Source organism: Schistocerca serialis, chromosome 9 (genome assembly GCF_023864345.2).
Source record: "Schistocerca serialis cubense isolate TAMUIC-IGC-003099 chromosome 9, iqSchSeri2.2, whole genome shotgun sequence".
In the NCBI taxonomy this organism is placed as follows: Eukaryota; Metazoa; Arthropoda; class Insecta; order Orthoptera; family Acrididae; genus Schistocerca; species Schistocerca serialis.
This window is the reverse complement of record NC_064646.1, coordinates 501,126,501-501,141,044: the sequence shown is the minus strand read 5'-3', so window position 1 is coordinate 501,141,044 and position 14,544 is coordinate 501,126,501. Positions and strand designations below refer to the sequence as shown.

Sequence of the window (14,544 nt, the reverse complement as noted above, 5' to 3'; positions counted from 1 at the left end):
TAACTGTATAATACTGTGGTATTGTGAACAGTGAAAGTAAAGAACTTTGAAATGCAACTTTGCAACTGTCGGATACATCATTTACAGTAGCCAACATTGAACTTCCATCCCCTACCCCCATTTTTCAGCCAGTATAACAACGCAGTATGTCAACACCAAGAAGTATCAATGAAGGAATAAAGCAGGCGAACATCACATGTTGTTTCTTGTAGACAATATCAACAAAATGGGAAGTTGATAACATTTAGATTAAAATTTCCAGAACTATGGATAAACAAAAATTTTATATCATGATGAAAAAGGTTTATGTGAGGAAATGATAAAATAGGACAACTCAGTAAAAAAAGAATATATATACAAAAGTTTTGTACATGAAAGCTGACATAACAGCAAATATTTTCCATTTAATACAGTCTTTGTAGTAGAACAAACTTCAGTGACATACATGTACAATGGTTCTTTATATTAATTGCCTGTTTGACATTAACCAGAGTAGATGCTTATCAGCCAATTTAGTACAGAGCGCAAATTGTGTGTAATGTATCTGTGATACTACTACTGTTCAACTGTTGTGAACTGGCTGTGTGGAGAACAAAGACTTATTCACAAGGACTTCTTATAATGAGCTTACAATTAGATCATACATAGAATTGCTATTAGATTCAAGCATCATTAGACAGATTTCACATTATCACAAGACGAGCTAATCCTGTCTGTGTATGAAGAAGAGGGAAATAATATACGGGCCTGATGAGACTGTAACAGCTGACTAATCAATTTCCATTTTAAGTAAATGACTGTCACGTTTGTTCTGTGGGAAAGAACTGTTTGTGCATTCATGGCTTATGAACAGAGCATGCAACCTTTTGAATTTGTTGAGAATATTTCCACACTTCAAAAGGAAAGAGACACATACCACTAGCCGTTAATAAGCAAAAGTATTGTATGGTGCGCACAACATGCAATAATTCCCCGTTCACAGAAGGAGTTATAGTCTGTTTCTGCATTATGATACTAATTTACAGTTTGATTATGTAAAACTGTGACATGGGCATCTTTAGGTCGGTAATGGAATGTCAAGTTTCCGTCAGACACTGATAGTGGTTGTGCGGGATCTGATGGACCCAATGGTACACGCCCACTGAGCCACGCTTCCTGCAGCTCTGGACTATGAGTACCCTCTGCTGCCACAATACAGAATGGCTGGTGGCAGCCACTCAATGCACTAGCACTTGGAGCGTCTTCACTATGATACAATCGCTCGTGCTTACTTAAGGGCGCCTCCTCCTGGTTGACAATGTGATAGCTGGACTCTGTTTCTTGGTGCATTATTTGTAATGGGTCTTCATATACTTGGAGAAACACATATTAAGTAAATCTTCTGTTCAGTTTGTTAACTTGTTTGTTAATCATTTCTGCTCCTGTCCAGCTTTTCTATGACGACGGTTGCCGCACCACCCCATAAGCCCACCTTTCCTTACCATTGTGTGTGAAGTTGTACACAGCAAAAACCAGTTAACCTAACAATTCATGAAGAATGTGTAAACTGTGGTAATTAAGGGTTTCACCACACCAGTTATATACTTTATCAGCAGAAGAATGCAGCCAAGAACTAAACCCTGAGGACTATTGACAGGTGGACTGAAAATTTGTCTAAATACTCCAATATAGTGTGTATAAATGCTTCTGTAATATCTAAAATTATGTACATTATCTGGTTACCTTAGTCTACCATAAACCTTTATGAATCCACAAAATGATTCCATATGCTGCGTGTCTTTAGAAAATTACAAATTGTGATAAACAGCATCTTTAAATAACTTATTTATGATGGGATCAATTATAGTGCTCCTAGGTTTGAAACCTTTTGCATACTCATCACTTTGCTTTAGGTTCTGCTTAAACTTATTTTTAAGATGGTGTATGTCTATGATCTGTAAATCTGCAGGCTACAGGGAAAACTTCACTCCCCAAAACCCCATTAACAACATGTGGTTTCTTCCCCCTCCTCGAACTTTTTTTGCCAATGACCACACTAGCTTATGTGATTATTTCTTCTTTAAGTGTATTATTTTACATGTTACATGTTCAATATCTATTACAGATTTAATTTTCTTAGAAAAACAACAATCATTCAGCTAACAAACAAAATATAAACTGAATAATCCTGTATAAACTGCATCATCCCATGTCTAATGACTTGATGTTGGTGGGACATTAAATCCTTATCAATTTTCCTTCTTCCTGTATCATTAGGAACAGGAAAATTTCACAAACATGATAATGTGGGGGAAAAGAGCACAAAAATTAGCCCTTTTTGTCGAAATAATGCAAAACTGGCCATTTTTACCAGTAACTGCAAAATTTTGTAATTTTTCCGTACAAAAATATTTTAAATCTCAGGACGGTAGTTTACTAATATTCACTGATAGTTATTCAATGTTCAAACTGCATTTTGATTGCTAATCTCAAGCCTGAGGGTCATGTATAATCTTAAACTGACAGTTCATTTCCTGCGTAACAAACTTTGATGTGAGATGAAATTAGCACCAAAATTAGCAAAAACAATATGGAATTTGGCAAAAAAAAAAAAAAAAATACACTGAATTTGGCAAATATTAATAACAAATTAAATTAATAACAAATATTAATAACAAATTTGAAAAAGTAATAACCAATTTTAAAAAATAACAACAAATCCGGCAAACAATAAACACCGATTTTTGCAAAAAAAAAAAAAAAAAAAAAAAAAAGCATCTTATTTGGCCATAAAATAAAACAATTTTTTCCTATCGCTATGTCTCATCACTTCCATAACAATTTAGCGGTCTTCAAGTAGAAATATTATTTATTACTGCAGCTTACTCACTCGGAAGCAGGTATCCTCCAAAAGAATAGGAGCCCTTTGCTTTGTGGGAAGAGATTCGACATACGCACGCAGAGACGGCAGACGCCTGAGATACTCGAGATCCTCTGCAACTAAGCCAGACACTCGGGAATCCAGTTCTTTATGTGAACAACACAATGAAAACCAGTCCCGATCAGCATAATGGTCCATCATACAAATCTGTAATAAATAAAACAAAACAATTTAACCAACGAAAATTCACATGTAACAAAAGCCACAGACATAGTTCATGCAGTTCAGACCAAACTTTGACAAATTACTGAATGTGAAAAATGATCCATTGTTTTCATTTCCAAGCAAATATGCCTCAGATACTGCTGTCAAAAGTACATAGGACTTCACATATGGTCACTAACCATTATTTAAAATAGGAAAATAATCTTGCATTGCTAATTTAACATGTTGCAGACCAATAAGTGAATTACACGCATCAAACAATGGAAGATCAAGGATGCAATAATGACAATATTATGTAAAAAGAAGACTGATGTTCACCATATAGTGTAGACAATGAGTTGCAGACAAGCACAACAAAAAGACTGCTAAACAAGTAAGCTTTCGGCCAAAAGGCCTCCTCCTGAATTTGACAACATACACAAATAAATTCATGGTAAATTCATGCAAATGCAACACACACACACACACACACACACACACACACACACACACACACACACACACGACAATAGTCTATGGCTGCTGAGACCAGACTGCAAGCAGCAGTGCATGACAGGAGAAGCAATGTGTGTGGCGGGGATAAGGAGAAGGTTGAGAAAGGGAGGGATACCAGGGAAGGGGTGGGGGATGGTAAAGTGCTGCTTGTGGGAGCAAACAGGGATGAGGTGAGGCGAGGATAGGGCAGCCAGGAGCAGTGGGGAGTTCAAAATAAGGGGAGGGTTGGTGGTTGTTGTAGTGGTGGTGGAGGGGGTGGGGCAGCAGAAAGAAGTAAAACGACTGTGGGTCAGTTGGTGGAACAGAGGGCTGTGTAGCGCTTGAGTGGGAACAGGGAAGGGGACAGTGACTGTGACTAACAAAACTTGAGGGTAGAAGGGTTGCAGGAATTTAGGATATATTGCAGGGAGAGTTCCCACCACACACACACACACACACCTTGTGTGTGTACATGTGTAATAGTATAAACACCATCCCAGTTTTTTAACTAACTGTTCCTTCTTTGGGAGAAGGAAAGAATAGGTTTGGGAAGATTAAAAAAAGAGGGGCAGGTCACTCAAATACCAGGATGAGACGGTGCCAGTTGTTGGGAGGTTGTGATGGCTGCATCTTAAGCATATTAGTACACACTATAAAAACCTTCATTGAAGGGTGTCTAATAACAGAGCAAAAGCATCTGGAACAACAACCTCCAGAACTAAAGTGGACTGACACTAAAGAATCTTATGCCACGTGTTGCAGGAGTGGAGTCAAACATCTAAAGTGACAGTGTTCATATCTTATGCTAGAAAAACATCTGCTGAAACTGGAAGGATTACACAGAAACAGTGTCATATTTTCGAATGTTTCATATTTTATTAAAATCTTCATTTGGCCATGAACAAAATATAGAAACATTGATCTTGGCCAAATATAGGTTTCAAAAAAATTTACAACATTCAAGTTTACAGATAACTGTTTCCATTGTGACATTGTCACGTAATTACAACACCTTACACTATAAACATATGATTACAATTTCAGAAAAACTGGGTAATTTACTCAAGAGAAACAGATTCAGAAATTGACCAAGTCAATAATGTGTCAGTCCATTTCTGGCCCGTATGCAGCAGTTAGTTTGCTTGGCATTGGTTGATTGAGGTGTTGGATGTCCCTCGAGAAATATTGTGCCAAATTCTGTCCAATTGGTGCATTAGATTATCAAAATTCCGAGCTGGTTGGAGCACCCTGCCAAAAACACTCCAATCGTTCTCAACTGTGGAGAGAATCGGAGACCTCGCTGGCCAATGTTTTTTTCTTTTTTTTTCAAAGAGAAGACAAGCAATACAAACTCCCGCCATGTGCAGGTGCAATTATCTTGATGAAATGTAACACCAGGATGGTTCGCCATGAAGGACACAAAACAGGGCACACAATCTAATCAATGTACCGCTGTGCTCTAAGGGTGTCACGGATGACAACCAAAGGAGTCCTACTATGAAAAGAAATGCAACGCCAGATTATCGATTCTGGCTGTTGGGTCATATGGTCGGCAAGAGTCATAATGGTATCCCATCACTGTCCGGTGCATCTCCAGACACACCTTCAACCTGCAATCTGATTGTCTTCAGTGATGAGTCCCACTCTGAATAGAGTCCCAAAGACCAGTAAAGACACATCTGGTGACAACCCAGACATCGGCCAGATACTGACCTGACTGCCACCTGGTGTACAGCATGACAAGCAAGAGTGATGGTCTGGGATACCATTTAATTTCATAGCAGGAGCCCTTTGGTTGTCACCTACGGCAGCCTTACAGCAAATCGGTACGTTTGTCAATATTTTGTTGGCCTTCATGGCAGGCCATCTTGGGATTACACATCAGCAAGGCAATGCCCGCCTGTACATGGTTAGAGTTTCTAGTTCTTGTCTTAGTGCTTGCCAAACCCTACACTGGGCAGCAAGGTCACCGGATCTCTCCCTAATTGAGAATGTTTGGAGCATTATGGGCAGGGCCTTCCAACCAGTTCGGGATTTTGATAATCTAACTCACCAGTTAGACAGAATTTGGCACAATATCCCTCAGGAGGACATCCAACAACTTTATCAATCAACACTGTGCTGAATAACTGCTTGCATAAGGACCAGAGATAGACCAAAGTGTTGCTGACTTGCTCAATTTGTCAAGCTCTTACTCTTCAATAAATAATCCAATTTTTCTGAAAAACATTTGTTTGTCCATGTAACTACAGATTTCCATGCCACTTGGATACTTTTGTGATGTGTCTTTTCTTTTTCTTTTTTCCCTGTTGCCTGTTTGTCTTGTTTTGTTTCAGGGTGCGAAAACAACTAGGGCCGTATGTGCCCGTGTCAGAATCATAGACCACAAAGACAAAAAATTACTACACAAAAGCCCAATTGACAGAAGGGAAGACAGCCAAAAAATACAGACTTGAAGAAAGGTCCATAAAATACACCACAGAGAAACGGAAATCCTGAACTGAAGATTAAATGCCCTTTGCCATACTGCTACGACGGATAAAAAGTAAAATGCGGTCGACAGTCCCCATGTCATTCACTAAAATGGCTTATAGCTCAAACGGCAAACATAAATGAGAACATAAGTGGTTAAAAAAAGGGCATTCTGTCAGGAAATGGCGAATCGCCAAAGATTGAGGGCAATGAGCACAAAGTGGTGGGGGAGCACCACTTAACAAATGGTGATTGCTAAACAGACAGTGCTAAAATGATCTCCTCAAAACAAGAGGGACAAGCCTCTGGGAGTTGCTTAATTTCCCAGAGATTGTTCCCACAAAGGGAGCAGCAGTGGTGATGCAAAAGTTACGCCACGTGCTGATAGACGGCAACACAGAGATCATCGGAAGGAATAGAAGAACCAGTAGGCCAAGATATGAGAACTGCAGCCATGGCAGCAGTGTCAGGGCATTGAGAGAGTCAGAGCAGGTGACACAATTGAAAAAGCCTGTGTTGTTGGATGTATTGCGCGGGTTGATACAGGGCAAAGAGCTTTGCTGTAAATACTGAACAGTGTTCCGGAAGCTGATACCAAAAATTTTTGGTACCAGTCACAAAGGCACACCACACACCACTGTCAGTCCGAGAGCCATCAGTGTACACAAACGTCTAATGCGAAGTTCTGTGTAAAAGGCTGGGAAACTCGCGGTGATAGAGCAAAGCTGAAGTAATGTCCACGGGCCACTGCAGGAAGCCAAAGTGATGAAGGGTTCTCACCCATTGGAAAGAGGCCGGTAATGTGAAGTGAAGCTGCTGGAGCAAGAGCCGAAAGCGAACTCCAGGAATTAACAGAGAAGAGGGACGCACCCCATACTGGTGATCAAAGGAGTCACTGAAGGAGGCATAGGATGGCCAAACATTGCAGACAAACAGCATGCGTATCTGCTGAGGAGAAACTCACGGCAGTATGACGACAGTAGTTCGGCAGCTTCTGCACACAGACTCTCAACCGGGCTAGAGTGAAAGGCACCAGTGGCCAGATGGATACCACGATGGTGGATAGTATTGAGATGTCGTAATAAGGATGGACATGCAGATGCATTAACAAAACACCCATAATCTATTTTCGAATGGAGAAGGGACCAGTACAAATGGAGGAGGATTGGCCGATCCGCTCCCCAGGAAGTACGACTGAGGACACACAGGACATTGAGGGACCAGGTACAGTGGGCAGCCAGGTAAGAAATGTGGGAGGACAAAGAAAGTTTCCTATCGAACAAGAGCCACAAGAGCAACCGGCCCAAGATGTAAAGACGGTGGACGAAACCAATTTCACCACCAGAAATTCATACAAAGGGTTTTCTCAGTGGAAAATTGAAAGATTTCAATGCTCCATTAGTACATGTGATCGGACATCGCTGAAGACACTGCTTAATGACACAAGTCTGTGGGGAACTGCAACAGTGTGCAAAATCGTCAATGAAAAGGGAGCTGGAGATGCCTGCTGGGAGACAGGTTAATGGAGACAGCAAAGAAGGTGCCACCCAGGACAGAACCCTCAGGCACACCATTTCCCTGGATAAAGGTGTCCAACAAGGCAGTCTTTTACAAATTCCTGAAGAAAACAAGGCATGCTGACCCAGAAGCCCCACATGTAGAGAGTACAGAGGATACCAGTCCTCCAGCAGGTGTCATAGGTTTTCTCCAAGTCTAAGCACACAGCCACAGTCTGGTATTTCTGCAGAAAATTATTCATGACATGGCTTGAGAAAGTGACAAGATAGTCAACTGAAGAACGGCGCACTCAAAATCCACACTGTTCAGTGGTTAGGAAATCGCGAGACTCAAGCCACCGTACCAGCCAGGCATGAATCATATGTTCCATCACCTTGCAAACACAGCTGGTGAGAGAAATGCGGCGATAGCTAAAAGGAAGGTGTTTGTCCTTACCAGGCTTAGGTAAAGGTGTGACAGTGGCTTAACACCAACATCTAAGAAACATGCCCTCTGCCCAGATGCAATTGTACATATGAAGGAAAAAGTACTTGCCCACAAGAAAAACGTTCTGCAACATCTGAAAGTGAACATTGTCTGACCCTGGGGTGGAGGATTGGGATGAAGTGAGAGCATGGTCTAGGTCCCACACAGTAAAGGCAGGATTGTAGCACTCATGATTTCTGAGAAGAGAACAGAATCGCCCGAAGCTTCTCCACTCGTTTCCTATGGAGGAAGGCAGGTTGATAGTGAGTGGAGCTTAAAATATCTGCAAAATAGCTGCCCAAGGTATTGGAAATAACAGTAGGGTTCACTATGACATCATCTGCTACTATCAGGCTGGAAATCAGGGAATGGAACTCGGTCCCAGAGAGCCATCTGAGATTGGACCACACGATGGCAGGGGGTGTGGAACTGTTAAAAGAATTAGTAAAAGAAATAAGCTAGCTTTTTGCTATACCGAAGAATGAGATGACGCTGTCCATGGAACTGTTTATAATGAATGCAATTTGCCATCACAGGATGAGTGTTAAAAAAGCGGGGATCATGTCTCCGCACACGAATTGCATCTCAGCACGCCTCAATCCCCTAAGGGACTGGGATACGGTGTGGTAAAGAGGAAGTGCAAGGAATGGAACATTCTGTGGCAGTAATGATAACATTTGCAAGATATTCTGCCTGGTCATCACAACTAGGGAACTGTTGTTTCTTGAAGGTTGCCAGGGAGGAGTAAAGCCTCCAGACGGCCTTAGAAAGCTGGCATTTGGGTGTGCACATAGGTGGTGGTAGGACTCAGCAAACAGAGAGCACACAGGAAATGGTCACTCGAGTACATATCAGAAGGAGAAAGTACTTGCCCGCAAGAGAAAGGTTCTGTAACATCTGAACATGAGCACTGTCTGACCCTGGGGCGGAGGATTGGGATGAAGTGACAGCAAGCTGGAGGCAATGAGCAAGCTGAGCAGTGCAGAAGGAGAGCTCCAAATGGGAATAGGTGTGTGTAGAGTCTGAAAGAAATGTGAGTGCTCCTGCGTTAAGGCAGATGAGGTTAAGTTGGCTGAGATGGTCAGCCAAGAGGGCACCTCTTGGATAGGTTCTGGGAGAGCCCCAAAGGGGACAGTGTGCATTAAAGTCACCGAGCAGCAGAAAGGGGTGAGGGAGTTGCCCAATAAAATGGAGGTATTCTGCCTTGGTGACACCAAATGACAGAGGGATGTAAACGGTACAATGGGATAAGGTGAAGTGAGGAAGGAAAAGGTAGACTGCAACAGCTTGAAGCAGGGTAGTCAGGGATACGGGTTGACTACGAAAGTCATCTCGGATGAGAAGCACGACTCCGCCAAGAGACAGAATTCCGTCCTTGGGGGGGAAGGTCAAAGTGGACTGGAAAGAAATGCAAGAGCTCAAAGCAGTCATGAGGATACACTTTTGTTTTCTGGACCAAGAGAATAAGTGGACACTGCAACCCCAAGAGCAGACAAAAGTCCCCTTTGTTGGATCAAAGGACGTGAACAACCCATTGGAGGAGACTCACGATGAGAAAAGAGGAGGAGGGAAAAAATGAAGGGGCATCACCTCGGTGGCTGCCGAGTGCCAGCCTTCGAAGACTCACTGCTACAGGGTGCAGAGGCTCGAGGATCCTGCTCCACGAGATCTACAGACTCATCGTCGCCCTCCTTCTGTCTGTATGCGGAGTCCAGGGCAGAAAAACGGTTGCACCAGCAACACAAGGTTGGCTGGGCAAGGGTATTAAGTGGTGACACCATCGAAGAGGATCTCCCGAGTCAGCTAAGGAGAAGACAGTTTCCCTTTGTTTGATTCCTTGGAGCGTTTACTGTCAGCAGAGGAAAACTCAGATGTTTGTTGGCTGGATGGATATAAGACGTCTGCACTGGGGTATTCCTTCTGTCCTTTCCAGCCTGCCAATTGTGGGGCAGATGACTTTGCCTCATGAGGTGAATGTCTGGTGGCATGTTGCACAGCTGGCAGCTGCCAGCTGGAGGAGGAAACACGGATGCTACTGTGACAATGGCCAATTTTAGAACTGTGGTGCTGAATTTGAGGTAACATATCTGCGTGGCCTTGTCCTTCATGGAGAGAGATGTAGTAACAACAGTACTGCAAGAGCTGGATGGTAGAATGCAGGGTTTCAACTAGCCGACAACTTGTGAGCAACCGGGTAAGGCACTTTTTAATTCCCCCAGATCTCCTGGACGGCCCGGTCATCGAGAACTTGGGGCAATCTCGGAAGGAGGCGGCATGGTTGGCATTGCAATTGATACAGTGGGGAGCAGGAGGCAGACAATCACACTCTCGAGCATCCGACCACAGGTTACACAATAGGCCAGGTGTTGACACGATATTCGAGTGTGATTGTAATGATGACACTGGTAGCGGGTTCGGAATGTACGGTCAAACTGCGATGGCTTAATAGCCTGTTTTGATCTTTGATGGAAGCATCTCTCTATCAAATTGAGGAAAAAACACTATGTGTGAGCACTAAGGATTATCTACCATTTTCATCACCCGATGGACTGCAATGACACCCTGATCAGAATGGTACATTTGGATTTCTGCCTCGATTAGACCATCGAGCAGCCTAGTGTAAATAACACTGTGGGAAGAATTCTGTGTTCAATGGGCCTAAACATGAACAGGATAGTCATGGAGGAGCGAAGCTGCACGCAGTTGTCGTGCTTGTTATCAGAAGGAGTCTCCAAAAGCAAAGTGACATTGCCTGAATGAGAGCAGGATTTCACAGGACCAGTAACTGCACCAACGCCTTTCCGAATAATAAATGGATTTACCATAGCAAAGGACTGAACTGTCTTCAATACATGAAACCATGAGGAACCGTGGTGGGACTGGGAGAGTCTTTGAATCGTTAACCTCATTTCGTTTACTTTTAGTAGATGTCGACTCAGAAGATGATGATTGGCTCAATGAGAGAAAATCCCCAATGACTGCCACCAGCATCTCCGATGGCGTGCTCCTTCCAAATGTGGGGGGTGGCATAAGGATGCAGAAGACACAATGTGCATCCACAGGATATGTGGCCTGTAACTGAAAAAGTGTCACAATCTCTTCATTGGCAAAAGATTCCAGAATTGTCCCCCATTCAGATCTCTGGGAGGTGACTGCCAATGGGAGGTGACCATGAGAAAAAGATTGAATAACCAATGAAAGGATAACATTTTATGGGATGTGGAATGTCAGAAGCTTGAACATGGTAGGGAAGCTAGAAAATCTGGAAAGAGAAATGCAAAAGCTCAATCTAGCTATAGTAGGGGCCAGTGAAGTGAAATGGAAAGGAGACAAGGATTTCTTGTCAGATGATGATGGGGTAATATCAACAGCAGCAGAAAATGTTATAAAGGGAGTAGGACTCATTATGAATAATAGGCAGGTAGGGCAGAGTGTGTGTTACTGTGAACAGTTCTGTGACAGTGTTGTTCTTATCAGCATTGACAGCAAACCAACACTGACAACGATAGTTCAGTTATACATGCTGACGTCGCAAGTTGAAGATGAGAGAGTAAAGGGCGTATCAAAAACAATCATCCGATTTGGCACGTCTATATTTCTGAAACTAATAAACATAAACAATGAATTTTGTTTTTTGATTAACAGGAAACTCCCAAAGGTTTTTTCATGCCTTTTCATAGTTATCCAACATGCTCCCCTTGAGATGCACGGTGTATGTCAATGCGGCATGCAAATTGTTCCCACACTGCTGCGAACAAGTCTTGAGTTACATCTTCCACAGCTGTTGTTATGCGATGTCTCAGTTCATTCATTGTTGTTGGTAATGGATGCACATAAACGGAGTCTCTTATAACCCCCACAAGAAATAATCATATACAGTCAGGTCCGGTTTCCCACAATTCCAGATGCCAGTGTGGCGGTGTCACATCCTGTTGGCAAATCAAGGTGTTCAAATCAGCCTCTAACTGTAGGAAAAGGAAGTTCTCAAGTATATCTCAAGTGTATCTTGATGTGCTTCCTGTAACAGTGTTCTTGGCAAAGAAAAATGGACCATACACCTTTTCCTGTGAAATTGCACGAACCACATTAAATTATGGAGAGTCCCTCTCATGTAGCAGAACTTCATGTCATTGTTCTGTACCCCATATTCTCAGAATATGACAGTTCACCTTTCCATTTAAGTGGAATGTTGACTCGTCACTAAATGTGGAAAAAAACCGTCATCCTCCATCTTGCTAAGAACGAAATTACAGAACTCCACAGGTTGTAGTTTGTCACCTTCATGAAGAGCTTGTAGTAGCTGAAGTTTGCTTCATGTATAAGTGTTGACGGAACAAACACCAGGCAGACATTGGGTGCATGTTGAACTGTCGAGCTGCACGGCAAACTGATTTCTGCAGCCTCCTTGTGAAACTATGGCGGATGTGCTTAGGGCCTGTGTGAGACACTCTGAGACAGCCCGCCAATTTGCCTTTACAGAAACAACCTGTTTCTTGAAATTGTTCATGCCATCACCTAATGCTGTGCCATAGGAGGATCCACACCGTACCCAGTACGAACGTCACACTGAACAGTTATTACTGACCTGCACTACACAAAACATAGAATACAAAATGCTTTCTGTTGCCCTGACGCCATTTTTACTAGAACTGGAACTGAATTGGAAGCATACTGCTTCTACATAGCGAGAACCATGTAAAACTCTAGAGTTTGCTCCATCTGACAGTAGGTTGTTCACACACATATCTCAAATAACATAAGAGTTATGATTTTTTTTTAATCTGATGATTCTTTTCGATAAACCCTGTATATGAGGATATACAATGGGTAACTCAGTATTTAAAGGGAGATGAAAATCATGGTGGACTGGAATGCAGTTGCAGGGAAGGAGTAGAGGAAACAGTTACAGGAGAATATGGGCTTGTGATAAGGAATGAGACAGAAGAAAGACTAATTGCATTCTGTAATAAATTTCAGCTAGTAATAGTGAATGCTGTTCAAGAATCACAAGAGGAGACAGTGAATTTGGAAAAGGTCACGTGATATGGAAAGATTTCACTTAGATCACATCATGGTCCGGCAGAGCTTCCGGAATCAGACAGTGGATTGTAAGGCATACCCAGGAGCAGATACAGACTCAAATCACAATATAGTAGTGATGAGTAGGCTAAACTTTAGGACATTAGTCAGGAATAATCAATACACAAAGAAGTGGGATGCAGAAGTACTGAGGAATGACGAGATATGCTTGAAGTTCTCTAAGCAATAAGCGACAGCTCAATAGGCAGTACAGCTGAAGAGGAACGGACGTCTCAAAAAGGGCAATCACAGAATTTGGAAAGGAGAACATAAGTACAAAGGATTAACTGCAAAGAAACCATGGGCAACAGAAGAAATACTTCAGTTGGTTGGTGAAAGAAGGGAGTACAAATATGTTCAGGAAAATTCAGGATTACAGAAATACAAGTTGCTTAGGAGTGAAATAAAAAGGAAGTGCCTGGAAGCTAAGACGAAATGGCTGCATTAAAAATTTGAAGGATTTGAAAAAGAAACAATTGTTTGAAGGATTGACTCAGCATATAGGAAAGTCACTACTCTGAGATGAAGAGGTTGGGCACAGGAGAGGAATTCGTGGTGGGTCAGTTAGAAGACTGATGACTTTAAAAAAAAAATAAAAAGCTGTGCCATGCTCACTAAGAATCAGAATATGGTGTACACAGAAAGACAAGACATACAATAAGCAACTAACACCATTACAAACCAAAGATGAGCAATACCAGAAGTCATCAGTAGTGAATATTATTTACCGGTGGGTGAGCTAATAGCATTAGCTCTGTCTCTCTATTGTTTGACAAGGGAGAGAATTTAAGCAAAAACTACAGTCTCTTTTTATAAGGTCACTTATTAAGGAAACAGTTTAGGTTAAGTTAACAACACTATCCCAATACCTGGAAGTGCATGCCAGAATCTCTGTGTTCCTATTCCACAAGATGACAAGTACCAAGGAAATATTCTGAAATGGCAGATGTGTATGGTAGTTGTAAGCATGTGTGAGAATCATATCCCTTGCAATGTATATCATACATTGGTCAGACCATCAGGATCATGGAGAGCTGGCATATAGAACACATGCTTATGACAGCACAGCAAAACTGCTGTTGCATAACACTGCCGTGGCACCTGTCATCCTGTGGAATATAACAACACAGAGATTCACTTCTAGTTATTGGGATATTGTTATTAAGGAAGCAGCTGAGAGTAAATTAGCAGGTAGTCTTATAATAGATATGAGGACTTTTGCTTAAATTCCACTTGGAATCCTGCTCTTTCTCTGGTCACACAACACAGAGACAAGAGTTAACACTACTTGCTCATGCAATGGTAATTAATACTCACTGCCGATAACTTCTTTGGTTGTGTGTTGAGGCTACTTGCTTACTGCGCATGTAGCGTTTTTGCATGTGCCGCATTGTCTCATTTTGCACCTGTCTGCATTCCCATAAGTTATTTGGAAGTTTTATACGTGGGGA

At 42.1% G+C, this 14,544-nt stretch overlaps 1 protein-coding gene across 1 annotated transcript in view; it reads right to left on the bottom strand.

The window, feature by feature from the left end:
- LOC126419149 (origin recognition complex subunit 3) overlaps nucleotides 1-14,544 on the bottom strand; it is a 136,506-nt gene that overhangs the window by 51,279 nt on the left and 70,683 nt on the right. The window contains exon 8 of the mRNA XM_050086258.1: nucleotides 2,870-3,067. Within this exon, the coding sequence (XP_049942215.1) occupies nucleotides 2,870-3,067 (198 nt within the window). The remainder of the gene's footprint in view (nucleotides 1-2,869; nucleotides 3,068-14,544) is intronic.